This window comes from Culex pipiens, chromosome 1, assembly GCF_016801865.2.
Source record: "Culex pipiens pallens isolate TS chromosome 1, TS_CPP_V2, whole genome shotgun sequence".
Classification (NCBI taxonomy): Eukaryota; Metazoa; Arthropoda; class Insecta; order Diptera; family Culicidae; genus Culex; species Culex pipiens.
The window spans coordinates 17,220,627-17,247,349 of NC_068937.1; the positions used below are offsets into that span (position 1 = coordinate 17,220,627).

Genomic DNA, 26,723 nt, shown 5'->3' on the forward strand with positions numbered 1-26,723 from the left:
AGAATTACTTGGTCAAGTTCCAAGTAATTCCGGATTAGAGCAGTTCTCTACGGAATCGGTATTTTTTCTTTAATTTTAATTTGTGTATTTTTTAATCCGGCTGAAACTTTTTTGGTGCCTTCGGTATGCCCAAAGAAGCCATTTTGCATCATTAGTTTGTCCATATAATTTTCCATACAAATTTGGCAGCTGTCCATACAAAAATAATATGTGAAAATTCAAAAATCTGTATATTTTGAAGGAATTTTTTGATCGATTTGGTGTCTTCGGCAAAGTTGTAGGTATGGATATGGACTACACTGAAAAAAAATTATACACGGTAAAAAAAATTTGGTGATTTTTTTATTTAACTTTTCAGAAATTTCCAGGTTGTGCAAAAAATCATTGATCGAGTTATGAATTTTTGAATCAATACTGATTTTTTCAAAAAATCGAAGTGCACCGTTTTCAAGTTAAATCCATATTTAAGTGACTTTTTTGAAAATAGTCGCAGTTTTTCATTTTTTTAAATTAGTGCACATGTTTGCCCACTTTTGAAAAAAATATTTTTGAAAAGCTGAGAAAATTGTCTATATTTTGCTTCCTCAGACTTTGTTGATACGACCTTTAGTTGCTGAGATATTGCAATGCAAAGGTTTTAAAACAGGAAAATTTATGTTTTCTAAGTCTAACCCAAACAGCCCACCTTTTTTCAATGTCGATATCTCAGCAACTAATGGTCCGATTTTCAATGTTAATATATGAAACATTAGTAAAATTTTCCGATCTTTTCGAAAACAATATTTCAAATCAAGACTAACATTTTAAAAGGGCGTAATATTGAATGTTTAGCCCTTTTGAAATATTAGTCTTGATTTGAAAATATTGTTTTCGAAAAGATCGAAAAATTTCACGAATTTTTCATGTATTAACATTGAAAATCGGACCATTAGTTGCTGAGATCAAAAAAAAAATCAAACCATCCACATTAACGACCCCCGGGTCTTTTGTGGTCTCTATTGCAAGTTTCTGCTCGAACCTAGGAGTCCGAAGGCTTGAATGGGGAGAGCACCCAAACCTCTTTCTACTCCAAGGAACCTTCCACCCCAGTGTTTGAACTGACGACCTTTGTATTGCGAGTCCAACCGCCGCCAGCGATTCCACAGGAGTAGGCTTGGTTGGGTGTGTTGTTTGTACTTATGGCATGGAGACGACTCCTACACCTGGAATGACTAAACGGCCTAACAACCAAGGCCGGGACCGACATTTTACTTCCTCATCCGATGGAAGGTTGCAGCAGATGGGAATCGAACCCAGAATCATCCGCTTACAAAGCGGACAGCGTAACCATTCGGCCACGCACTGCCTAGTTGCTGAGATATCGACATTGAAACATCAATTTTCCAGTTTTTAAACATTTGCATTGCAATATCTCAGCATTTAAAGGTCGTATCAACAAAGTTCAAAGAAGCAAAATATAGAGAATTTTCTCAACTTTTCAAAAATATTGTTTTCAAAAGTGGGCAAACATGTGCATGTGCAATTTAAAAAAATGAAAAACTGCGACTATTTTCAAAAAAGTCACTTAAATATGGATTTAACTTGAAAACGGTGCACTTTATCAAAATTTCACTAAAGTACTTTCTGATTGAAAATTTGATTTTACATCGAAAAATGAAGTTGAAAAATTTTTGCGACCAAAATTTTGATTTTTTGAAAAAATCAGTATCTATATCTATATATATAAAAAATTTCGACGGTTTTGTTCGAACGCGAATCAGTTCAATGCGGAGCGTCGGATCGAGGTGCTCTTTGTTGCGTTGGGTTCGTATAAGCCCAAGGAAGGTTCTTACGCTAACTAATTGACACTTTGGCCACTCTGGAACCGATTTCGGAAAATCTGCAGATTGTATGGGAATAGCTGAGTAAAATAATATTTTGATCACAGGAGGCTGAATTAGCAAACAAGCAAGAAACGTCAGGAAACCAAAAAAAGGGCAGGACGAAGTTTGCCGGGAAGAGCTTGTTTATTAAAAAAATCATAACTCGGTCAATGATTTTTTGCACAACCTGGAAATTTCTGAAAAGTTGGCATTTTATGTCCTCTAAAACATATCAAAAAATAAAAAAAAATAAAAATAGTGTTTTTTTTGCAAATCAAGTTTAAGTGATAAAAAGTTAAATAAAAAAATCACCAAATTTTTTTTACCGTGTATCATTTTTTTCCAGTGTAGTCCGTATCCATACCTACAACATTGCCCAAGACACCAAATCGATCAAAAAATTCCTTCAAAAGATACAGATTTTTGAATTTTCATACATCATTTTTGTATGGACAGCTGCCAAATTTGTATGGACAATTTTATGGACAAACTAATGATGCAAAATGGCTTCTTTGGGTATACCGAAAGCACAAAAAAAGTTTCAGTCGGATTAAAAAATACAAAAAAAAAATTGAAGAAAAAAGACCGATTTCGTAGAGAATTGCTCTGCTGCTACTTGCCGAACATCGAGGCGCTGCGCACGAGCTTACCGGCCAGGGTTCGTTCGTTCCCGTGGTTGCTGGTGGAGTCGCGGCGGATTCGAGGAAGTGGAGAAGTTGGGTGCTTTTGAGGCGCTTCTCCCGGAATTTTCAAAATGTTTAGAATACTTAAAATTTTTAAATTTTTAGAATTTACAGAATTTTTAAAACTTTTAAAAATGTTAAATTTTTTAGAATTTTTTGAATTGAATTGAATTTTTTTTATAGGCCGTTGCAATTTTTTTTAAAAGGATATGTCGCCCACCCTCCAAAATCGGTCCAAAAAATCGAGGGGCAGAAAAAATATTTTTTTCAAAAAACTTCAAATTTTTTACGGAATTTTGAGTGTAATCAGCTTTAAACATTTTAGAATGCATTCCTCTGTGTTTATTTACATTTTAAACATGTTTAGGATTGTTTAAAAATATTTTCAATTTTTGTGAAATTCCGTTGTACAGCGCTGCAAAAAAAGGGAACGGCCTTATAGGATGTTCAAAATATATTATATTTTTCGAATTTTAAGAAGTTTGAGAATATTGAAGAATTTTATTTCTGTTTATTTTAGAAGTTTATGCTATTGCAAATTCTAATTCGATTAAAAAAAATGTAACAGAAGTAAGAAACTTAAAAATAAAAAAAATTAAAAATAAAAAAAACTAGGAATCTGATTTTTTTCAGAATTTAAGAATTTTTGGAGCTTTTACAAGTTTTCGATTGTTCAGAGGTTTTGGAATTTTTGTTCTTATTTAAATTTAACTTTTTTTTTTTGAATTTTTCAAGTTATTAGAATTTTTAGTATTACCAGAATTGGAATCTAAAATTAAAAAAAAAAAACAGAACCGTCATCTCACCCTCCAGACTCAATGTAACCCCTGATGATGGAATATTTAGTTTTTTTTTTTATTTTAGAAGATTAGAAGTCTATTGCGAATTTTAATTCAAGTTTTATCGATATTTGCCAAACAATCAAGGGGCAAAAAAATAATTGCTGATAATAAAATTTTCATAGAAGTAACTTGTACAAATGATTGTAAAATATTGTCAATACATTTTATAACGTTTATTTTTGTATTTTAGTTCAACTTTAAGACTGTTGTCAAATTTTGAATGTTGGGACCACCGATGGGAAAAATATAAAAAGTTTAAAAAATAATAATTTTAAATAAATAATAATGGATAGGGCTTAAAATTAGAAATTTTTATTTTTTTATTCTTATGACCTCTCTCGACTTTGCCAGAACAAAGGGACAAAAACTGAAAGTAAAATTTGTACCAGCCGTATTGAAATAATTTAAAGAATCAAAAATCAAAATTGAAAATAATCAAATGGTACAAATCTAGAGTTTTTTTAAAGGTCCTATAAACTATTGTCTTTCATATGTTTATAGGAGCTAAATCAATTCAATTTTGACAATTCCAAGTTTTCCCTGACTTTTCCCGAAATCAACACCATGTTTAATCTCTGAGGTCACTAACCGTAACTAATCGATAACTCTCTCTCTCTCTCTCTCTCTCTCTACATTTTACTAATCCAACCCCTCTCTAACCTGTTGACGAGTAGTCGGGCGATCGCGAAAAGGTTACTAACTCCGCGCTTTGAAACGTACGATCACCCAAGCTAACCACAAGCTCCCTCCTTCTTGCAGATCTTCGAGTCGAAGGCGTCCACCGAGTCAGAGGATCAGTTCGATGCGGCGCTGGACGACGTGTCGAACCAGTTTGAACGGTTGAGCGGCCAGCGGACGAGCATCGCCGAGCGACGTCGCATGTATGAGAGTCGATCGCAGAGCGTTCAGGAGGAGAAGCCCGCTTCACCGGTACCGTTGCGTCGCCGCGAGTCACTCAAGGTTCGTGGCGAGCAGAAGCCGACCGATGAGGAGGCGATGCCTCCACCGGCGAGCGTCGAGTTCACCCGGAATCGGAGCGATCTGTCCAAGGAGAACCTGCCGGCGGACATCAACAAGCGGAACAACAGCAATAACGCGTCCAACACGGCGTCGAAGCGGACGTCGACGGTGTTTGGGCGGGTGTCCAAGTTCCGGCACTTGAAGGGAACCCCCGGTCACAAGTCGACTCACATCGAGAACATCCGGAACCTCAGCAGGCAGATCCCTGGCGAGTGTGACGGGTTCCAGGCGAATCCGGAGCGAGTAGCGGTTCCAATCTCCGGAGCCGGCGGCAAGATCGCGATCTTCGAGCTCAGCAAGCCGGGTCGTCTCCCGGACGGAGTGATCCCATCGCTCGTCAACGGTAACAACATCATGGACTTCCAGTGGGACCCCTTCGATAACAAGCGGTTGGCCGTCGCTTGCGACGACGGAACTGTCAAAATCTGGGCCATCCCGGAGGGTGGTCTGACGGAACCGACCAACGAGCCGGAGAAGGAGCTGGTCGCGCACTCGGACAAGATCTACATCATCCGGTACCATCCGCTGGCGAAGAACGTCTTCCTGACCGCCAGCTACGACATGACGCTCAAGATCTGGGACCTGGACACGCTGACGGAGAAGTACTGCCTGCGCGGGCATACCGATCAGATCTTCAGCTTCGCGTGGAGTCCGTGCGGGGCGTACGGTGCGACGGTATCGAAGGATGGGAAGATCCGGGTGTACAATCCGCGCAAGTCGGAGAACCCGATCCGGGAGGGACCGGGACCGGTGGGAACGCGCGGTGCTCGGCTGGTGTGGGCGATTGAGGGGGAGTACATCGTGGTGACTGGATTTGACAAGTAAGTTTCGGATATCTCGCAAGATCATCAATTCAACAATTTATTAACTTAATTTTTTTTAAGTTTTAAATTTTGCAAAAGCGACTTAAAAATTTTAAAATGTTATGTCTTAATATTAATTTTTTTTTAGAAAACCATGATTTAAAAAATTTCAACATTAAAAATCGTCAATTAAAAAAACAAAATTTAAACTTTACAATCTTAAAATTTTAAAAATCTAAATTAGCAAAACTTTAAGGAGTTTAAGGAGTGTCAGGGGTTTTAAAATTTGTAAAATTTCAAAACATAAAAAAAAATCTTTGAAAATTCTAAATTTAAAAAAAATGTTTTTTAGGTTTTAACTATTTTAAAGATACTAAATGTTTAAGCAGATTAAACAATTTCACAAATAAAAGCAGTTCGTTCAATTTTTATTTTTCAAAAGATATCTAAAGATTTTAACATTCATAAAGTTAAAAGGCTTCAATTTTTGTAATTTTTTTTTTTATTTCAAATAATCAGGGATTTTAAATTTTTTTAACCTAAACTTTACGATCTAAAGATTCAAAAGACTACAAAATAAAAATCAATGAAAAAAAACAAAATTCAGAAAATTTAAAGATCATTAAAAAAATAAATTTAAAATTTACAAAAATCAAAATTAGCAAAATTTTAAGGAGTTCCAGAGGTTTTTAAATTTGTAAAATTTCAAAACATACAAAAAATCTTTGAAAATTCTAAATTAAAAAAAATATATTTTTCTAGTTTTAACTATTTTAAAGATACTAAATGTTAAAGCAGATTAAAAAAAAAAATACAAAAAAACAATTCGTTCAATTGTTACTTTTTAAAAGATATCTAAAGATTTTAACATTCATAAATTTAAAATTCTTCCATTTCTTTTTGTATTTTTTTTTTTGAAAATTTCTTAAATATCAGGGATTTATTAAAAAAGTTTAATTTAAAAAAAATAACCTAAACTTTACAATCTAAAGATTCAAAAGACAACAAAATAAAAATCATCAAAAAAATAAAAAATTAAAATTCAGAAAATTTAAAAGTTAAGAAATATGGAAAAATTAAAATTATTGAACAAATTTAAAGTTTTTGAAAAAACTAATTATTAAGATTTGTAAGATTTAAAGATTAAGATTTAAAGATTCTAAAAGTTTAGGCCGATCAAAAATTTTGACAAAAAAAAACAATTCGTTAAATTTTTAAAAAATATCCAAAGATTATAACATTCATAAATTTTAAAAGAATTCAATTTTTTCTCAAATTCCTGTTTTTACTTTTAATTTTAAGAATCGAGAAAATCTCAATAGGGATATGTTCGAAGCTTGATGACAAAAATTAAAAAAATAATCAAAATAAAATAATTCAAAATTCACAAAACATAATATTTTTTTTTAACCTAAAATATATCATAATTTAAAAAAAAAACAGAAAAAATTGATTTCATTTTTTTTTTAAACATACCTTTAGAAATTTAGAATTTGGTAATTCAGAATCTTTCATTTTTAATTGAAATTCCTAAATTTTCTCAAAATACCGTTCGACGTTTCAATATTTGGAATAAGAGTATCAAACGACGTACATTTTTTAGTTTTTCAATTTAAAATTTCTGCAAAATAAAAAAAAAAGTTTATTAATATTAAAATATTCCAACATTGGAATTTTACCTTAAAATGTTAAAACTTCTCTTAAAACCGTATTATTTAATACTCAAACTATAATAATTAAAAATATCAGTACAAAACGAGTCAAAATTTTGTAAAGATTGATAGATAGAATGTGTAATTAAATTTTTAAAATCTAAAATACCAGAATATAACGACGCGAAATTTTGTAAAAGATTTCAATAAATTAGAATTTCAAAATTTAAAAAAATGGGTTTCGACCCTAAAAAAAATATTGCGAAATTTTTGTTTTGGCTCAATTGGCCATTACGAGTTTGAAAATTTTAAAACTTAAATAAAAGATCCAAGCAAATTATTCAGAAATAAGAAAAAAAAGTAGAGCAAAACAATAAAAATCATAGAAAAGAGTTCTAAAAATCAAAAAACCTATTTGTTGAGGCTAACATTTTCAAATTCATTCAAAAAGTCTAAAATTTAAAAAAAAAACTAACTTAATCCACCTATGTGGTTGGAGCCTTCCTCACTCATTACCAACAATGGCTGTACACAAATTTCATCTATTTTTTGATCCGGAATAACAAAAGTACATAAATATCACTTAGGTGGCCATATCTCGAGACAGGGCTGCCAGATCTTCAATGTTTTGGACTCGTTGGAAAGGTCTTTTGATAACCTAACCAACGATTGGTGGGATGGTGGATCCGGACATAGTTTACATATATTTAAGTGAGATCCGAGAAACATGAGCTAGTTTGTTGGTCACATACATACATACATACACACAGACATTTGTTCAGTTTTCGATTCTGAGTCGATATGTATACATGAAGGTGGGTCTACGACGTTTTTATACAAAGTTCATTTTTAGAGCAGGATTACAGCCTTACCTCAGTGAGGAAGGCAAAAGAGTTAAAAAGTTTTAAAAATAAGAAGAAATTAACATTTCCAAAAAATAGACAAAATTCAACGTTTCAAAGTTCAAAAATAAAAAAAAAAACAATTTAGAAAATATAAATCTACAAATTCCGGATTAAAAAAAAATAAGAGATTAAAAATTTGTTTTTTTTTATTTTTAAGATAATTTTTGTTTAAATTTTTTTTTGATTTTTTTATTGCTGGATTTAAAAAATATAGATATATTTTAACTTTATGAAAACTCGATTTTCTCGATCGTCAGACGTCATTTGTCAATGGTAGATCGAGAAATTACGATCGACTGAACTCAATCAACTGTCGACAAATTACGATCGTGAACCTAATAATCACCACACTAACCTCCCTCCTCCTCTCCCCCCTTTGCAGAGTCTCCGAGCGGCAGATCTACGTGTACAAGGCCACCGACCTGAGCGCCCACCTCGGCATGGTCGGCCTGGACGTCTCCCCAGCGATCCTCATTCCGTTCTACGACGAGGACAGCTCGACGATCTTCGCCACCGGCAAGGGCGACTCCACCATCTACTGCTACGAGATCACCGAGGAGTCCCCCTTCATCTGTCCCCTGTCCCATCACAAGTGTTCCTCGCTGACCCAGGGTCTCAGCTTTCTGCCCAAGAACCAGTGCGACGTGGCCTCCGTCGAGTTCGCCAAGGCCCAACGCCTCACCAATGGCACAGTGGAACCGCTCAGCTTTGCCGTACCGCGCATCAAGAGTGAACTCTTCCAGGACGACCTCTTTCCGCCCACCAAGGTCCTGTGGGAACCGACGCTCACCGCCAGCGAGTGGCTCTCCGGCAGCAACAAACCCGCCGCGAGGATCAGCCTGCAGCCGGAAGGGATGGACACATGTAAGTCGAAACACCAGCAAACAACACGTCTCGTAAAACTAATCAATTCTTCCTCCTTAGTGTCGTCGATCCAACCGGCGGTGACGACTCCGACGCCGGCCAAGAAGAGCGACTCGACCAACATCAACCAGCTCATCGGCCAGCAGACGCAGTTCAACAAGGCCTGGAGTGCGGACCTGGTGCGGTCCAAGCAGGACGAGGTAAGCAGTACGTAACACACACAAAACCCTACCCTCAAGAGTGTGATGTGTTGTAGCTTTGAGTAGTTGTTGCATGGTTTTGTTTCAGGAAGAAACGGTCGACGAACGAGTCCATTTGTCGTACGTGCATTTTGGGCCAAATTGAGTTAAGAACGCCATTTTGTGCAGCGCACAATGCCTCATCTTTTGACCTTCACAGATCCCCAAAATTCGATTTCAATCCTGAGATATTCAATGAAAACCAAAAAAGCTCCGAAATTTTTTGTCACTCTACTTATAAAAGAAGTTTCAATCCTGTCGTGCTATCTTGTCACTCCCTGATATTGATGTAAGTGCGACAATTTCTCAAAAGGGATTTCAGGTCAGAACGCGTTTGACACACGTACATGCCCGACTACCTTAAACATTTTTTATTATTACTCGGGACTACAGCAACCAACTTCAACCAAACTTCGGGACAATGCACAGAATGGTCAGCCAAACAAAACGTGTTTGTTATTGTTTACAATGCGTGCTTTCGTTTTTGATTATTCAAGGTCAAACATTAAAAAGCGTTTTTCTCGGAACGTCAAAAAGGCGGGTGCGACAAGATAGCACGACGACGTCGATTTGCATAGCGTTGGCGCTTGCGTGGCACGTCGGCGGGTTGTATGGGAGACTTTCTTATTGATTTGGTGTCTTCGGCAATGTTATACGTGTTGTTGATCGAAATATTTCGATCGTAATTTCTCGATCCAAATTACGAGTATTGATCGAGCCAATTTGGATGGGTTGAAAATCCCAAAAAATCAAATCTATACAAATGACAAAATATGAATTAAAACAAAGTAAATCATTGATTTTAAAGAATCCAAACATTCAAAAAATCCCAATTTGACAAAATATAATAAAATTTATTTTAATCATTTTAATATTTTGAACTCATAATTTTAAAATTTAGAATTTCTGATTAACCCTTCGAGTTTTTGAATTTCTTTAGTTTTGAATGTGTAATTTTTGGATTTTTGTTTTGAATTGCTTAACATTTGAATGTTTTTTTTTTTAACTCTACATCCCGGTATGAGAATCGAACTCACAACCTCTGGATTTAAAATCCAGTACGTCGCGCGTCGGGTCCGGTGGTGTAGTGGTTAGCGTGGTAGCCTCTCACCCCAGTAAATCGAACAGGAATCGAACCTATCACCGTCCGCTTACATGGCGAAACCGGATTTTAGATTTTAAATACTCATTTTTTTTACAAATCCAATCTTCATCATTTGAAACATGCGTATAAACGACGCAAAATTTGCTCAAAATTTCCAAAAGCTTAGGAATTTTAAATGAGGAATTCCCACGTTCTCATACAACATCAAAATTTTTAAAAATGAAGCGACTAAGAATTTTGCAAAGAAAAAATATTGGGTTTTTTTATGTTTTACAAAACACCCTTTATTTAACTGTATAAAGTGCCCTGAAAAATAATTGGAAAATTTATGATATATAAAAAACAAAAAAAAAACAAATACCAATACATATCCAATTTGTGTATGCAATAGTTTCAAATAATTTAATTTCTAAATTTTTCAATTCTAAAATTATTAAAAACTTTTTTAACATCGATTTCATTTTTGGATTTTGGCAAATTGGCTATTTTGAAATAAAAAAAATGCATTTATTTTACGAGATTTCCGAATATTTTATTTTTTTAGGAACTTCATTTAACTTGAAAATTTTGAGTAATTTAATCTTGAAAAAACAAACTTACAGATTAAAAAAATTAAAAATATTTTTTCTATCGTTTTTTCATCATCAGCGTTAACTTTTTCAATATACTAACATAGTATAACCATAAAAATTTGTTTTTTTTTCATTTTTTTAAATACAAGTTCATTTTTTTAAATTAATTTGCTTTATTTTTTTTTATTCAGATTTTTTTTCAAATAGATTTATATTTTTTGACTGTTAGAATTTAATTTTAAATTCTTTGTTTTTTTTTGACTACATATTTTAATTTACTCAGGTATAAAATTACTTAAGTTATAAAGTTTCATTAATCTAAATAAAATGTATCTTCGCAAATTAAAAGAGAGTTCAAACATTTTAAAATGAAAACATTAAAAAATCTAAAAAAAAAATACGAGTCAGAAATTAAAATTGAATAAAACAATGAAGAAATTTAAAAAATCAACTCAAAAGATTTTTGAATCAACTTTGTTTTTTTTATAAAAAAAGACATAAAGCTGGAAAAAATTAAAAAAAAAAGAAAAAAATCATATTAAAAAAAATAACCTGAAATAAAAAATACAGTTTTTCTTCAAAGAAATAAATGAAGACATTCAAAAGACAGAAGACAAAATTTAAAATTCTAATTATTAAAAACTATCAAATTTAAAGATAGCAGTATTTAAAAACTAAGAAATTAAAAGAGGGAAAATATCCGGATTTCTAAAACTAAAAAAATCTGGAATTCTAAAATAATATAGTTTAAAATGTTAAAAACAAAAAAAAAACATTCCGGGGTCGTCATAAAACTCAAAAAGTTAAATTAAAAAAAAATAATTCCGGAATTATAAATCTTCAAAAAAATTAAAATAAAGAAATTCCAAAAGCCCAATAAGGTGATAAGTAAGGCCGTTGCAAATATTTTTTGAATTTTTTGCCCCCCCCCCCCCCCCCCCTTCACAATCGGTCCGAAAAATCAGCAATATTTTCTAAAAAAAAAAATGACGTATGAACTGAAAATAATTTGCGTACTAAATCATATTTAGCCTATTTGAGATCGATCAACAATATTTTATTTATTTTTAAAATTCCGTTGTACAGCACCACAAAAAAAAATTAGCCAATACTATGATAATTTAAAAACTAAAGATTGCAGAACATCTAGGCAGGTGTAAAATGCATTTTTAAACACTTTTTTCATTAAAATGTTAAATTCATGGCTTGTGATTTTAATTTTTATATTTTTTTATTTGTAAAAAAAGATAAATGGTTTTTGTTGTCATATGAAAAGAAAAAAGAACAGGAAACTGTGGAAACTTTTTTTAATTTTTAGGCAAAAAAATTGACAAGACATCAATTTTTCGATCGAAAAACTATGGTCCCTTTGAAACAGTAGTCAACTAGGATCTTTGCTTTCCAGATGGGCCGCGAAGTTTATTTTTCGAAATTGAATTAAAAATCAATTTTAAATCCTTCCCGAGCAGACGGAAATAACTTGGGAATAACATTTTTTGATATTTGCAAATACTAGGCCAATAACATTTTATGTTATTTATAACTAGATTTGTTATTCGTCGTTATGATTTTTCTGTTATTGGATTGTTATTGTAATAACAGACTAATAACTTTTTTAGTTATTCTTCGAACAAATCTTTGTTATTATTTTTGTTATTTTAACAACTAATCCGATCATCCCAATAACAGTTGGAGTTATTCTTCCATAACAAAAAATGTTATTCCAAAGTTTTTTTGGCTTTCAACCAATATCAGACCAATAACAAATTTTGTTATGATAACATAAACTGTTATTAAACCCTTATGCAAAAATTGATTTTTTAGGGAGATTCCATAACACTTTCTGTTATTTTAACAAAATTTGTTATTGAAATGGCATGAATTTTGTTATTACCGTCTGCCCGGGTTTGCGGTCGTACAAAGGGTCATTGTACTCAGAAAAATAAGCTTTATCGTTGTGAACAATAATATCACAAATATAAGCTTAACTTTAGGACCCAATTAAAGCGTTACGTCAGGACCCAATTGAAAATGCTTTTTAAAAAATTAAAGAATCGAATCAAAGGAAAAGAATAATTCAAAAATTTGTAAATTATAAATGTTTCAAATTTTTCTAATTACCTAGCTAAAAAAATTATTCAGATTTTAAAATCAAAAATTTTAAATTCTTAAAAAAACAACATGTTAAAAAAAATTGTTCTGAGGTAAGAATGAACAAAAAATCCGGAATCGAAAAAAAAAATTGTATGAAACTTGAAAATAAAAAATCAGAAAATTCACACAGTACCATTTGAAAAAAATCTTAAAGGATACTCGAATCACGAACAATATTTTTTTCGTTTTTTAATTTTCTTACTATTTATGTACATCAAATTCGATTTCTGCGACCTCATTTTAGTCAATTTTTAATGGTTGATTTCCTATTAATATATAAAATACATTTTCAATATTTCATCTCCGCTATTTTGGGCACCATCTTGCAATTAAAAATTCTTAACAATTTTAGAGTAGTTTAGGGGTCTTGTTGAAAAAAATAAATAAATAAATTAACATCAAATGGTAAGTTTTGTCCAAAATCGGTCCCGGATTTTCCGAAATTTGAAAATAAAGTCATCTGAATTGACGCCCGTCCCGCCCGTGTGGATCAATCGGACCGCGCACTGGACTCACAATCCAGAGGTTGCTGGTTCGAATCCCGCGGCGGGCGCTCTAAAAATTCTTTGTGTAAATATGGGTATTCGACGCCGTCGCTCCGTGCCATACTCTCGTACACTTAGTCCTTGTAGATAAAAAGATAGACACTAGTGGTTGGTGCTAGCAATGGTGGCCGACAGCTATAAAGTCAACTTCGTTTTCGTCGAATTGAAGCCCGATTTTGTTAGTAGACATTGAAGAAGCAGAGAGAGAGAGAGAGAGGACCCCGGAAATGGTTAGCGCTAGGGACAGTTCACAATATGTACAGTTACACAGAGAGTCAGATAGATTCTTGGAATGCTTTATTTCCCCCCTATTCGGCTCAGGTACTTACCCCGCTGCTCGCGCTCCTCGATGAACGCCACCAGCTCCGGCACCTTGATGACCGTCATCATCGACTGGCTATCCCGCGACAGCTCCATCTCGAACTCACTGAACTCCACCTCCTCGCTGGTTTCCACCGTCAGCCGTTCGTTCTCCTCGAGGTAAATGTCCAGGAACTCGGAGTCAATCCGGAGGCCGTTGTTCTTCGCCTCCTCCAGGCCGAACACCTTGGCGTCGGTAGTGCGAACTTCCAGCGCGAGCGAGGGCGGGATCTTGCGAATGTCCTGCAGCTTGACCATGATCATACAGCCGTAGTCGCAGAGGTAGATCGTTGGGCGGCAGTCGCCGGCGGCCTCGATGCAAACTCCGCGGTACCAGGTGCTCATGTCGCGGACGAGGCACACTTCGTGGAGGCGGGGCGTGAAGTTTTCGGTGAATTTTTCGACCTTTTTGCCGTAGCTTTGGAGTTTGCGGTGCAGGTCGTGGAGGTAGGGCAGGTCGGAGTACGCGATCAGGCCGACGCGGAAGTCCAGCTTGACGGTGGTTCGGTTGAGGATGAGGATGTCCAGGGTTTGGTTCGGGGGGAGTCGTTTGGCGGGGATTGAGTTGTAGTTGACGAACGCGTCGACGTTGTCGAGGGCCTTTTCGATGGGGATGGTGATGAGTTCGTTGATGCGCTTGTTGACGCTGACGCCGTACGCGGTGCGAAGTTGGGCGTCGACGAGGTTTCCGCACTCCGTCTGGGCCTTCATCTCGAGCGGTTGGTTGATGAGGGTTTTTAGGTAGTCGATGGCTTTTTCGATGTGACCGTACTCGGTAGTAATTCCGTGCAGGTGCACCTTGTGGACGCGGACCTTTCGCAGCTTCAACGCACTGTCGTTGAGTTGTTTGAGCTGCTTCACCGGCACCAGCTGAATCAGGCCAAACTCGATGAACACGCAGCTTGCCTGGCCCTTCGCCACCTTCGTGATCAGCACTCTGGCGTAGATCTGCAGCGGTTCGTAGAATGCCAAGCAGATGGCGCCCGCCACCGGCACGTTCTTCAACGGCTGCGCCGTCAGCCCGGCCTTGGCCACATCGCTTAACGTCTGCAGGTACTCTTTGTTGCTTTCCTTGTCCAGCGATCGCACAAACACCCGCTCCGGACTCAGCACCGCCATGATCATCACGTGCGAACCCTTCTTGAACGTCTCCTGCGTCAACCCGTCGTCGTCCAGATCTTCAAACACAGCCGACGGCGCCAGAACGCGCACCTTGACGCCCTGAATGTGGCATGTATCTTTGTGCTTTCCGTAGTCTTCGGCCTGGCAGTGCCGCGAGCAGTACGTGGCCGTGCAGATCGAACAGCTGAAGAAGCCGCGGTGGCCGCAGGCCACACAGCTGGAATCCGGAAACAATTTGCTCTGGTCGGTGGGGAGACTCGAAAAGTGGTAGACCGGATTCTTCTTCCCATCACCGTCTTCAACCAGCGTCAACCGACTGACGGACTCGCGCTGCGCCAATTTGTCAATTAGTTGAACAATCCCAACATCAATTCCTCTGTCAACCTCAAGCTTTTCCCCTCCCCCAATCAGCGTCACCACGCTGAAAATCTCCCCCGCATCGACCCGCGACAGCTGCGTCAACCGGTCCCCCTCCGCCCTATAATGCGGCGCCGTGGCCAACCCCTGCTCCTCCGGAAACCGTACCCTCAACGGAATCGAAAACGCCGTCTTAACCCGCCGCTGCGCCACCGTCCGCTCCCAGCTCTCCTCGTCCGGCCCCAACGCCTCAATCGAGTGCACCACCTTCTCGCCGGACCCGGCGCCAAACGGCGGCGGCGGCATCGGCACCAAGTCCGTCTCCTTCTTCTCGTGCGCAAACGCCGCGTAAAACTGAAAGCCCAACTTGGCGTTCAACTCCTGGATCGCCAGCCCCGCCTCGCTCGGATTGCCAAACTCCACAAACGCAAAGTTCCCGCCCTCCTGCTTTGCCTTGTACACGTTCACAATGGTTCCGTACGGCCGGCAAAGTTCCCGCAGCCCGGCCTCCGTCAAGTCGCGCGTGTTCTTCAACCGAATGCGAACCGCCGGCGGTTCGCTGAACCCCATCTCACTGCCTCCTCCGGCTGCGGCCGCCGCCAACGCTCCCGGCTGCTGCCGATCGTCAAGATCCGCTCCCGGCCCGGTGTCATACCGGTTCAGTTCCGGGTCGCAGTAGTCCTTGCTCATCTGGTCCAGCTCGGCGTCCAACGCGGCCAAATCAAGCGCGTCCGGTTTTGAGACCATGTTGGCTTGTACTTTAGCACTTATTGAAACGAATTACCGGCGAAATTTCACTTTATTTTGTGCGAATTTTTGCAACTTGAAACGACGCAAAGCACGCCTTTTTACTTTGAAGGGACTTTTTTGTTTGTTTGATGTTTGACAGATTGGATGAACACTTATGGTTTGGCGATGAAATGAACACCTAACAGAGATGTGAGCCGTCAAATGGCAAGGGCGCGATAGAGATTCACAGACAAAAGAAAGCATGTTTTTCTCAAAGTTTTCACTTTTCAAGTTTTGTTAAAAAAAATCAAATCTGGAGTTTTTTTTTTAAAAGGTCCAATAAACCAAATTTCTAGTTTTTGGTTTTTGGGTGTCTTTGAAACCGCCTTGAGTCAGGGGATTAAAAAAACACCCAAAAAGCAAAAAGTGAAAATTTGGTTTATTGGACCTTTCCAAAAAAAATCCAGAAATGCTGTAAATTCAGCTGTCAAAAAAATTAATTACCTTTTTTAAATTGATTTCAAATAAATACGGATCAGATTTTTTTTTAAGGCCTGATGATGATTGGGTCCTTCAATTTAATTTATTATTATTATTTGATTGCACACTAGGCTATAGTGATTTTACGATAAATAAAAGTGCAATTTTAGCGGGGACCATTTTCAGAAAACACAAAATTTTACGGAGCGTGAAAAATTTAGCAATTATGTATCTATAAAGAGCAGTGCGTGGCCGAATGGTTACGCTGTCCGCTTTGTAAGCGGATGATTCTGGGTTCGATTCCCATCTGCTCCAACCTTCCATCGGATGAGGAAGTAAAATGTCGGTCCCGGCCTTGGTTGTTAGGCCGTTAAGTCATTCCAGGTGTAGGAGTCGTCTCCATGCCATAAGTACAAACAACACACCAAACCAAGCCTACTCCGGTGGAATCGCTGGCGGCGGTTGGACTTGCAATCCAAAGGTCGTCAGTTCAAACACTGGGGTGGAAGGTTCCTTGGAGTAGAAAGAGGTTTGGGTGCTCTCCCCATTCAAGCCTTCGGACTCCTAGGTTCGAGCAGAAACTTGCAATAGAGACCACAAAAAACCGGGGGTCGTCAATGTGGATGGCTGGATTTTTTTTTTTGTATCTATAAAATCTTATGTACACTCAATTCTTTATTATGCATCCAAGCTAGAGGAAATTTTCGTATGTTTGGCAGATTAAGCACTCGCTCCTAACTCCATCCAATTTGCTGATTTTCACTATTTAAACAACTAATTTCGCAAAACTTTTGATAAAAAGTTGCTTGCTTAATTCTTATTGAGCTATTTATCACTCGATTTCAGTTGAAAACGCTTTTAATTAGCTTTAATTGAATGTCAAAGTTCTGACCTGCCAACATTAGAGCCACGCTGGAATTAGATGCTGTTCCCCTATATTATTTTTCAAGCTAAAAATTTTCAGTTTTCAATGAAACCATCAAATTAAATCATCAAAATTCTTATGAACTTCATGGGACTAAGAAAACACCTAAAATATTTCAGAAAGGGCTAATTTTGAAGATTTAAATAATAAATATTTTAAAGCCCAAGTCATTAGATCTTCAATAAACCGAGTTTAAATTCTCAATTTTCTTTTGGAATTGTACCTTTAAAATCAAATGGTCGTAAAATTTTTATAACAGGGAATATGTTATATAGATTAGTGACTATCATTAGTTAAAAAAACGAAAAAATGGCGAACAAAAGACTGCCGACATTTCTAAGTATTTGAAAAAGTATAGTTTTTGTCCATGAAATAAAAAAAATTCTGCATATCCAATTTATAGTTTTTGTTTTTATTTGCAAAGCAAAAGGTACCCATTAAAGTTTTATACATTTCTACAGTTGAATGCTTGGTTGAATGCCACTGTAAAAGAAAAATACAAATAATCAATAAAGCCAAATCCCGGAGTGCTAGGGATAACTCCAATCTGTGGCTCCAAAACACAAAATTCGGAAATAACTCATAAGTGCCAAAATTAGTTTAAAACGCTAAAATAAACAAAATACATTGTTCTTTGATTTCAATGAAAATTATTATTGTTAGCATTACAAAAAAATTGCCCCCTTGCAATCTTACTTTTCTCCCTTTGGTATCATTTGATGATTCCAAAAAGAAAGTATATGATATTAGCATTCATTTCTTTTTAAATGTTGTAACAGTTTTATTTTCAGGCCGGTGTTTCCTTTAAATTTGGATTAGAGTTTAATGCAAGAGTTTGAAAAGTATAATCAATTTTCTAATGAAAACTATTAGCATTTACACTTTAAACATATTTGTCAATTGGGTCCTAAAATGAAGCTTAGATTGTTGATATTATTGTTTACAGCGATAAAGCTTATTTTTCTGAGTGCAACTAGCCTTTGTACGACCACAAAGAGTTTAAAATGGATTTTTAAATCAATTTTGAAAAATTAACCTCGCGGTCCTTCTTGACAGAAAAGCTCCTACTTGACAGCTCGTTCCAAGGGGACCATAGTTGATCCATCGAGAAAATGTTGTCTTGTTAATATTTTTTTTTGCATTAAAATGAAAAAAAGTGATCAGAAATGGTTTTAAATCGTGTTTTTACCGTTGTACATAAAAATTGACATAGGGCTTTAGAAGCCAATTAAAGCATAAAGCATTGATTTCAGAAAATCCTAGAATTTCACGGAATTTCGCAAAAATTGTGATTGTAAAATAAAAAATACAAATTTTGTGTTTTGAAAAAAAATTGAAATTCCAAAATTCTAAAATTCTAGAATTCTAAAATTCTAGAATTCTAAAATTCTAAAATTCTAAAATTCTAAAATTCTAAAATTCTAAAATTCTAAAATTCTAAAATTCTAAAATTCTAAAATTCTAAAATTCTAAAATTCTAAAATTCTAAAATTCTAAAATTCTAAAATTCTAAAATTCTAAAATTCTAAAATTCTAAAATTCTAAAATTCTAAAATTCTAAAATTCTAAAATTCTAAAATTCCAAAATTCTAAAATTCTAAAATTCTAAAATTCTAAAATTCTAAAATTCTAAAATTCTAAAATTCTAAAATTCTAAAATTCTAAAATTCTAAAATTCTAAAATTCTAAAATTCTAAAATTCTAAAATTCTAAAATTCTAAAATTCTAAAATTCTAAAATTCTAAAATTCTAAAATTCTAAAATTCTAAAATTCTAAAATTCTAAAATTCTAAAATTCTAAAATTCTAAAATTCTAAAATTCTAAAATTCTAAAATCCTTAAATTCTAAAATTCTAAAATTCTAAAATTCTAAAATTCTAAAATTCCAAGTTTAAAATTCTAAAATTAAATAAATAATGTTAAAATTATCAAATTCTTAAATTTGTGAAATTCTCTCAAATTGCAAAATCCGGATTTTTTTTAAATTTAAGATTCCAAAATTCTGCTTACTATCGTGTTTGGCTTAAAGTTTAATTTGGTCACAGAACTTTATTTAATAAGTATTTATACATTTTTGTTTGAGTTACATGGGTTTGTTCTGATTTTCATCAAGTTTTTGTCTCTTTTTACATTTTTGAATTGTATTTTTTGTCAAATGCATGGAGTTGCATAATTTTTCTTTTTTTATTTTTCCAGATTAAAAACTCCGTCAGCGCACGCATGCCGATCAACCGCAAGCTGGAGCAGGACGACATGGAGGGCGTGGACGAGAAGGAGTGGGAGGAGTAAATCCACCCAACATTGAAAAAAGCAAATATATATAAACAATCGCCAACAAAACCAACAAAAAGCATCTTTCTATCGCATCCCGCATACATCGGTGGTTAGCGCGCCCCTCTTCGTTATAATCACAACACAGCAAACAAATAAAGACGAGAAAAATGACAAGTTTTATAAGAAGAAAAAATATCGTAGCACTGCAGTAGAACTCATCAACCGTAAAAAAATCGCAGAGACTGTTGAGACAACAAAAGTGACAAATCCAACCAACTGCCAATCTCCATGACGATGATGATCGGAACCAGATTTTTCCTCCCGTTTTTTCACACGATATATACAAACACAGCAAACACTCAACATTTTCCAAGTTTTGTACCACATAATCTCTCTAACCGTAGGATGTTTCTCGAGCGACCAACTTGTTGCACCTTGCAACAACTGTGCAACATGTTTGCGGTTGAGTGAAACTACACCGAACAAAAAGAACTGATCCATTTCCCGTTTGCGGGATTTTCTTTCTTTTGTCAACGGTTCTCTCTCTTTATTTCCACGCGCGATGACGTATTTGCAGCAGAGATTCAGCACTTTGGTGAAGCTTTGAAGAACGAAAAAAAAAATCGTATGTGAATGTGCTTGCTCTCTCTGTCTTTCTCTTTTGAATCATCCGAGAAGGCCAAAATTCACATAAGAAGCTAGTCAAATGAAAATGCTCAAACCAATCGTAAACTCTAATGATATTTTGATAGAAATGATGATGCTTAGGCGCATAATATGTTGCTGTACGTGTAGGATTCTAGGCTAATGTGAGCGTAATCGGAAATGCAGTCGGAACGGCACAAATTCTTGTATTGTTGAAATCAGCTACCAAGGAGAGAAGAGATATGACAAACGATAATTTGGAAGTGTATAAGATTCGGGGCAAAAGTGGCGCAAAATTGATAAAAACAAAATTTGTAATATATAGCAATTCGGTTGATTTGATATAGACTTGTAAGCGTAGCCAATTTTGCTACATTATTTATTTTCCTGCAAAACACACTCCGTGAAGTAATTGTGATGAGACTTCTTATTTAAATTGTAAGATTCAAATTGTGCATTGTTTATGTTTTACCGAGTACAGATAGTTTTATGTGTGCCATTGCTAAATCCCTTTTTTTCGTGCTTGCAGTTTTAAAACCCCAAACGATGCTGTTACTAGTGCATGATTTCATCCAACTGATTTCATATTTCCTGCTAACCATTAAAAATTTATACACGCTATCATATCTCGTTCACAATTGCATTATTACGCATCAATAGATAATCTTAATCGCATAAAATTAAACAAGCAAAACAAAAATCGATTATTTACAAGATAAACATAAACACACAGCTTATATTGAAACGTGATTCCTTTCATATGAACATTACTGTATTTGTAACAAGTATTGTACAATTATTGGAACATTATTATTACAAACAAACAAAAAAACACACACACTACTAGAGCGAAGCAACACGTGGAGAGAAACTCTACAATATCCCAAAAATCAAGTTTTCCCCCCCTTCTCCAGCGAATAACACATCCACTATACTTTACGAATCCACTAAATGACGACTTGAACCGGCGAAGATGTTGTTTGCAATGAGTATTTAGTAAAACGAGACGCAGCAGTCCACACTCACATCATCAGCATTTTATACAACAACAATATGAACAAACAAAAAAAAACAATAAAAATATATACTGTATCTTATGTACTTTGCTTGAATGCAAAATTATGATGAAAGAAATATACAATTAGTAATAAGTTGTTGACTTTTTTTGAATTGATATTGAAAGAAACAGTCCATATCGAGGTTTTTAAGCGAAGATGGCGTTGGAATGGTGAACGCCCGAAATGTCAAAATCACGCAGTGGTACCAACATTACGGAAAAAGTGTGCCATGGCATGACAGCCACATTTGTGTCCAATGTTGGTGCTACTGCGCGATTTTGACATTTGGGGCGTTCAACATTCGAACGCCATCTTCGCTTAAAAACCTGGATACTGGATACTACGAATTATTGTGATAATTATTTCAAATAATCAGAATTGCGATGATTTCCGATGTCGATATAACATTTAATCAGATAAAAATATCAAAAACGTAACAACAAATTCCTTCACCTTCCCTTCTTGGCCGCCTCCATTTCCTCGAGCTGCACATTGTGCACATTCGCCAGGTGGCGCTTCTTCAACACCTTAATCCGGAACCTTTCACCGCACAATTCACAGCCAAAAGGCTTTTCGTTGGTATGAATCCTCATGTGCGTTTCAAGCGCGTACTTGGACTGCAAGAACTTTCCACACTGTGAGCACTCGTACCTGGAGTTGTGGGCTTTCCTGATGTGCGCCTGCAGCAAGTTTCTGTGCTTCAACCGCTTGCCACAGATATCGCACGGGACTTCTTCGCTCTTGTGCTTAACGGCGTAGTGATAATCGTACCTGGCTTGGTGCAGAAATTTTTCACCACACTCTGGACACTCGATCTTCGAGCGACCTTCGCTCGCATGTTTCACGAATTCGTGCCGATCACGAGTCGTCCTGTTTCCGTACCGTTTATCGCAGCCCTCGTACGAGCAAGCGTACGGAGTTAACCCGTTGTGCTGATTGGTGTGAACCTCGAACAGCGATCGCTCGACCTCCTTTCCGCACAGCTCACAAACCTTGTAGTACCGCGCCACTCCGTTGGCATCGACGAGCTTGATGCAACCTTCCGGATCGAACGAGCGTTTGCCGTTGAAACGCCGCCGAGGAAGAATGACGGACGCCGCAGCTGGTGTTTCTTCATCCGTTACGGCGATGGAGCCACGTTCCACGAGCATTTGATGCAGACGGCGGTGCAGCGGATCCTGGAGGTACGCTACCGGTTCGTCAGCACGGGATGCCTGGTGCAAGCGCTGCACGAAGCGACTCCACTCGTGCTGCAGCACCCGCTTGCTGCAGTCCAAGACGGTGGCGATCGAGTTCCAGGCTTCGCCACGTTTGACCGCGTTGCCACAGCTGGAAGAGAAGTTGGTCAAGTTTGGAAGCTTCAAGTTTCGTGACACTACTCACTCGGGATGCTTCGCGTTCCAGATGACCGCATGCCGACTGATTTCTTCGGCCAACGCCAGCCTCTGTTCCGCACTGCGGAACGGAGTTTCCGCCACGAGCCGTTGGCTCCAATCGTCCGGGGCTTCCAAAGACACCGGCGCCGCTTTAGCACTCCTCAGACCCAGCTGTAGATTGTCCCGTAACATTGCGTCCAGCAGCCGGTACAGCTGCACGTCCCGCAGGTCGTCACACTCGCTGATGGGACCTCCGATGCGGTTTCGCCGACTCCGGTACATGTCCCGAAGGTAGCGCCACTCTTTGCGGGTGTTTTCGGCGTCGATATCGAACAGGGCTGCCAACTCGTCCCACGTTTCGGCACGCTTCTCCTGGTTGTGGTAGCTACGAAAAAAATTGAAGTTGAGTTTCTTGTAGACTGTTAGAGATGCTTTCATTACTCGACATGTTTAGTGCTCCACAGGAACTCCTGCTCGTAAATCAGTTCCGCAAGCTTCACCTTTTCGCCAAGATCCAACCTCCTGGAAATGCGCGAATCGACGAGCTTTCGCTTACGTTCCGCTCGCTTCACTGCACGCGGTTTTGCCGGTTGATTTAGTCGGTTCAGCAACGACTGCACAATCTCGTACAGAGGGCGACCCCCATCCGTGAGATCGTCCTTCCGGAGTTTCCGTTTGTGCCAGCGTTTGCTCGATTCCCAAGTTTGCTTGGTCTCGTCCAGATTCCAGCCGAGGCGCTCGCTCACGTCCAGCCACGGTATCTTATGATGACTTACGTCATCGGGTGGCAGTAGATCCAGCTGAGCTTCTAAAGCTCGAGCGACCTGCAGTCGCTTTTCCAAAAATTCTGTTTGTTTCTGATCCGTCTGCTGACGATCCTCCTTGTCTGAAGTGCCCTCAAAGTCGAACGCTTCTACTTTCTCCTCTTTGATATCTACCAAATCCCGTGATAGTCCTGCATCAAACTCCTCCAGATACGCGCCATCGTCGTCTTCCTGCTTAATCTCCACCGCTGCAGTCTTACGAGCCTCGGCAAACCTCCCGACATCGTCCCGCCTCGTTTGAACAAGCGTCGCAGACGCCGTCACCTGTTCCCGATACCCGTCCCACCCATCCCAAGGCAGCACCTCCGCTTCGCGGAACAACTTATCCACCCGACGACACATCTCGCCGAAGGCATCAAACAGCCGGATCGTTTGTACGCAGCTGGCGCAAACTGGCGAGAGGAGCTCGTCGCCGCTCAGTTCCAGGAAGGCGAGCATTTCGCGCGTCACTTCCTGGTTCGGAGCGGCGAAAATGTCCTTGGACGGGTCGGAATGCAGACACAGGCGGCAGCGACGTAGGAGGGTCTGCGGGTCGTCGTCGTCGTCTGGTGGGGGACGATTCGTGATTAGTCAGGGTTCGACTCGATGGAATCTGTTTCGTTTGAATGCGTTCGCAGTTCAATCGACAGAGACTCGAGCGAATCGAATTGTTTAAGCTTTGCCTTTCTTTACAACAGTAGTGAATCCGTCATTGCCATTGTCCTCAGTGCGTGGAGAACTAACTCTTTTGCTTTTCTTACCTTCCATTTCGAAAGAAAACTTGGAAATTGCGAATTTTAGTTGGAACTTGAACTAAGGGAGCGTTCTTTTATTACGTAACGCAAAATTTGGGATTTTTGACCTCCCTCCCCCCCCTTTGTAACAAATCGTAACAGATGAGCCATCCCCCCTACCCCCCCTGTAACGCGTAACGCAAGGTCTTTTTGCAAATTTTTATGAGTGCTTATATGAAAATTTTGCGTTACGTAACAGAATTTTTCAGCACACCCCCCCTCCCCCAATTTTCGTAACATTTCGTAACAGACACCGACACCCCCTCCCCCCCCTAACTGCGTTACGTAATAAAAGCACGCTCCCTTAAACAGCGCTGTTTGCAAACAAAAGTTGTGACAGTTCTAGGTCGATGATGATCATTAGTCGAGGCGGGATTTATAAAATGTCATTCCGCCAATCATTCTGCAGTTTGTTTTTGTTTTGATTTGCTGATCAAAAGGGAACATCGAACCGGGTGGAAGCAGATTCTGAGCAGTAAATCGAAATGAAGCGAAAACATTGGGGCGGCTTCGAGGATGGTAGTGACAAAAAGAAGGAAGTGGCGTCCAACGAGATTATCCTGCCTATGACGAAAATGGAAAAGTTCCAACAGATCAAGCTGCCGTACACGATTTCACGAGAAAAGAGGTGAGTTCCGGTTCCGGGGTTTTGAGTTCCGCTAACTTTGGTTGATTTCAGGATTCCTCTGAAGAACCCGCTGGTCACGCAAACGGTCGAGGTGATGAACCAAACCGAGATGATTCAGACGCTAATTGATACGTACTCGACCAAGTCCGGGTACAGTTACATCCTGAACCCGTGCCAGCTGATGCCCAACATTGACTTTCCGCCGGCCAACACGGCCGACCTGAGTCGGAACGAGAAGATAACAAGACCTTTCTGGTTCGTCAACCCTCACGACAGCAGCTTTACGCGAGGTCAACCCCGGAACTACCCCAAGCTGACCCGGCCGGTGCTGATGCAGGCCCTGCGGAAGGTCATCTGCGGTCTGCTGCGGGTGGCCGGCTTCTCGGAGATCAACGAATCGGCGCTAATCATGATGGTTGACGGGATGGACCAGTACATGCGGCTGATGTGCGAATCGATGCGGGATGTCCTGGTCAGCGAGGGCCGGGAGACGGAGTCTTTCCTGGACATTTTGACGCTGGAGCGGGGCTACTTTTCGGTCACGAAGCGAAGCGTTACGAGCTTGCACAATTACTACAAGGACATTGGCAATAAGAACAAGAACGAGATTCGCGAGTTTAAGGACATCTTCCAGGAGTACGATAAGCTGCTGCAGGAGAATCACCAGAGTGCGGCGCAGAGCATGCACTCGAACAGCAGCCGGGTCAAGGAGGAGGACTACATGAGCTTCCTGGACGGGAACTCGCAGCATCAGGGACAGGCGGGAACGATGGCCACGATGGACGGTACCTCGACGATCAACATCATCAGCTTCCTAAACGGAGAGGAGAACGTCGGACTTCTCGAGGGTAACATTCTCGATTCAGCCAACTCTAACGACAACATCGTTCAGCAACACTCGCAGGAATCGTTTCACTCAGAAAATTAAAACAATCTCAAATAAAGTGCTTCTATCAATTTATTAACATTCGCAGGGTGGTTAAAAATCTTCGCAGATTTCGCGATTTTCGCGGATTTCTGTTGAATGTTCCTGTGGGTCTATCTTCAAGAATACAACGTAGATTTCGATGGCTAGTGAAAATGTTTGTCTAAATCTAGTATTTCCAGAAGAAAGAACGCAAATTTATCTAGATCCTGCTCGGTGAGAGCAATTTAGATTTCCGCGAAATTCACGAAAATCGCGAAGATTTAACCACCCTGCATTCGTTTGGATTCCCTGTTGTCCTACTTAAAAGTACTAATTCCGTCTCAACTCCTACTTCCTCCTACTGTGCGGCAGCTCCAGAAACTGCACCTCCCCCTTCGTTATCGCGCCAATCTCCTCCTGCAACAGCTCGTGCAACGAAACCCCGTCGTGCTTGTACACCCAGCAGCCCTCGTTCACCGTGGACTTGTCCGGAACAAAGTCGTACCGCTTGGGTCCACTCGTGGGCGAGCTGAGCCAAATCTGCCGGTTCGGCGATTGCCGATTGATCACGTACGTTCCGTACGGTTGGCCCAGGTTCACCGTGAGGACGCCGTCCCCGTACGTCACGTCGGCCGCCTTCAGCGAGCTCGTCTCCTCGACCAGCTGCTCGAAGTAGTCGCACAGCGATTCGAGCGTGTCCGAGCAGACCGCCTCGAACGTTACGGAATCGATGAGGGACGCGGCGATGAAGTCGTTCGGGTTGGTCGTGACGAAGCGCAGGCTGGTGATGGTGACTTGCCAGTGGAGCGTTGAGCGTTCGGGAACGGTGTGATGAAGAGTTGGGATTTGAAGTTGGCTGGTCAAGCAGGATGAAGAGCGTGTCCACAGCTGAGGTGTGATCCGGCGGACGGAGCGGAACATTAAGAGTGCGCTCATGGTGTTGAATTTTTATTACAGGATCAGAAAGTTTCAAAAAATTCAGATCGAAACCGAATAACAATGTTGTTGTTTTGAATCAT

General features: G+C 38.8%; 4 protein-coding genes across 11 annotated transcripts in view; 2 read left to right on the plus strand and 2 right to left on the minus strand.

The window, feature by feature from the left end:
* The window catches only part of LOC120430542 (coronin-7-like), an 81,913-nt gene that overhangs the window by 41,326 nt on the left and 13,864 nt on the right, over positions 1-26,723 (plus strand). For 2 of the 7 annotated variants that reach the window (XM_039595654.2, XM_039595657.2), the window contains 5 exons: positions 4,062-4,079; positions 4,147-5,228; positions 8,150-8,631; positions 8,692-8,831; positions 19,416-21,289. In XM_039595654.2, coding sequence (XP_039451588.1) covers positions 4,062-4,079; positions 4,147-5,228; positions 8,150-8,631; positions 8,692-8,831; positions 19,416-19,508 — 1,815 coding nt within the window. In that variant the 3' untranslated portion in view covers positions 19,509-21,289. Of the gene's footprint in view, positions 1-4,061; positions 4,080-4,146; positions 5,229-8,149; positions 8,632-8,691; positions 8,839-19,415; positions 21,290-26,723 lie in introns of those variants that run through there. The other 5 variants (XM_039595655.2, XM_039595658.2, XM_039595656.2 and 2 more) reach the window with 4 other exon arrangements.
* The window catches only part of LOC120430544 (protein vreteno), a 75,476-nt gene that overhangs the window by 40,397 nt on the left and 8,356 nt on the right, over positions 1-26,723 (minus strand). The window contains exon 1 of one of the 2 annotated variants that reach the window (XM_039595659.2): positions 13,576-15,962. The exons of the other annotated variant lie outside the window; for it this stretch is intronic. Within the exon in view, the coding sequence (XP_039451593.1) occupies positions 13,576-15,832 (2,257 nt within the window). The 5' untranslated portion in view covers positions 15,833-15,962. Of the gene's footprint in view, positions 1-13,575; positions 15,963-26,723 lie in introns of those variants that run through there. 2 annotated transcript variants of the gene reach the window in all.
* Positions 24,640-25,758, plus strand: LOC120430549 (uncharacterized). The gene is made up of 2 exons (XM_039595663.2): positions 24,640-24,797; positions 24,849-25,758. Exons 1-2 carry the CDS (start codon positions 24,655-24,657, stop codon positions 25,723-25,725), a joined length of 1,020 nt encoding a protein of 339 aa, XP_039451597.1. The 5' UTR covers positions 24,640-24,654; the 3' UTR covers positions 25,726-25,758.
* On the minus strand, positions 26,049-26,662 carry LOC120430550 (frataxin homolog, mitochondrial-like). The gene has a single exon (XM_039595664.2). The coding sequence runs from the start codon at positions 26,638-26,640 to the stop codon at positions 26,053-26,055; it is 588 nt and encodes a 195-aa protein (XP_039451598.1). The 5' UTR covers positions 26,641-26,662; the 3' UTR covers positions 26,049-26,052.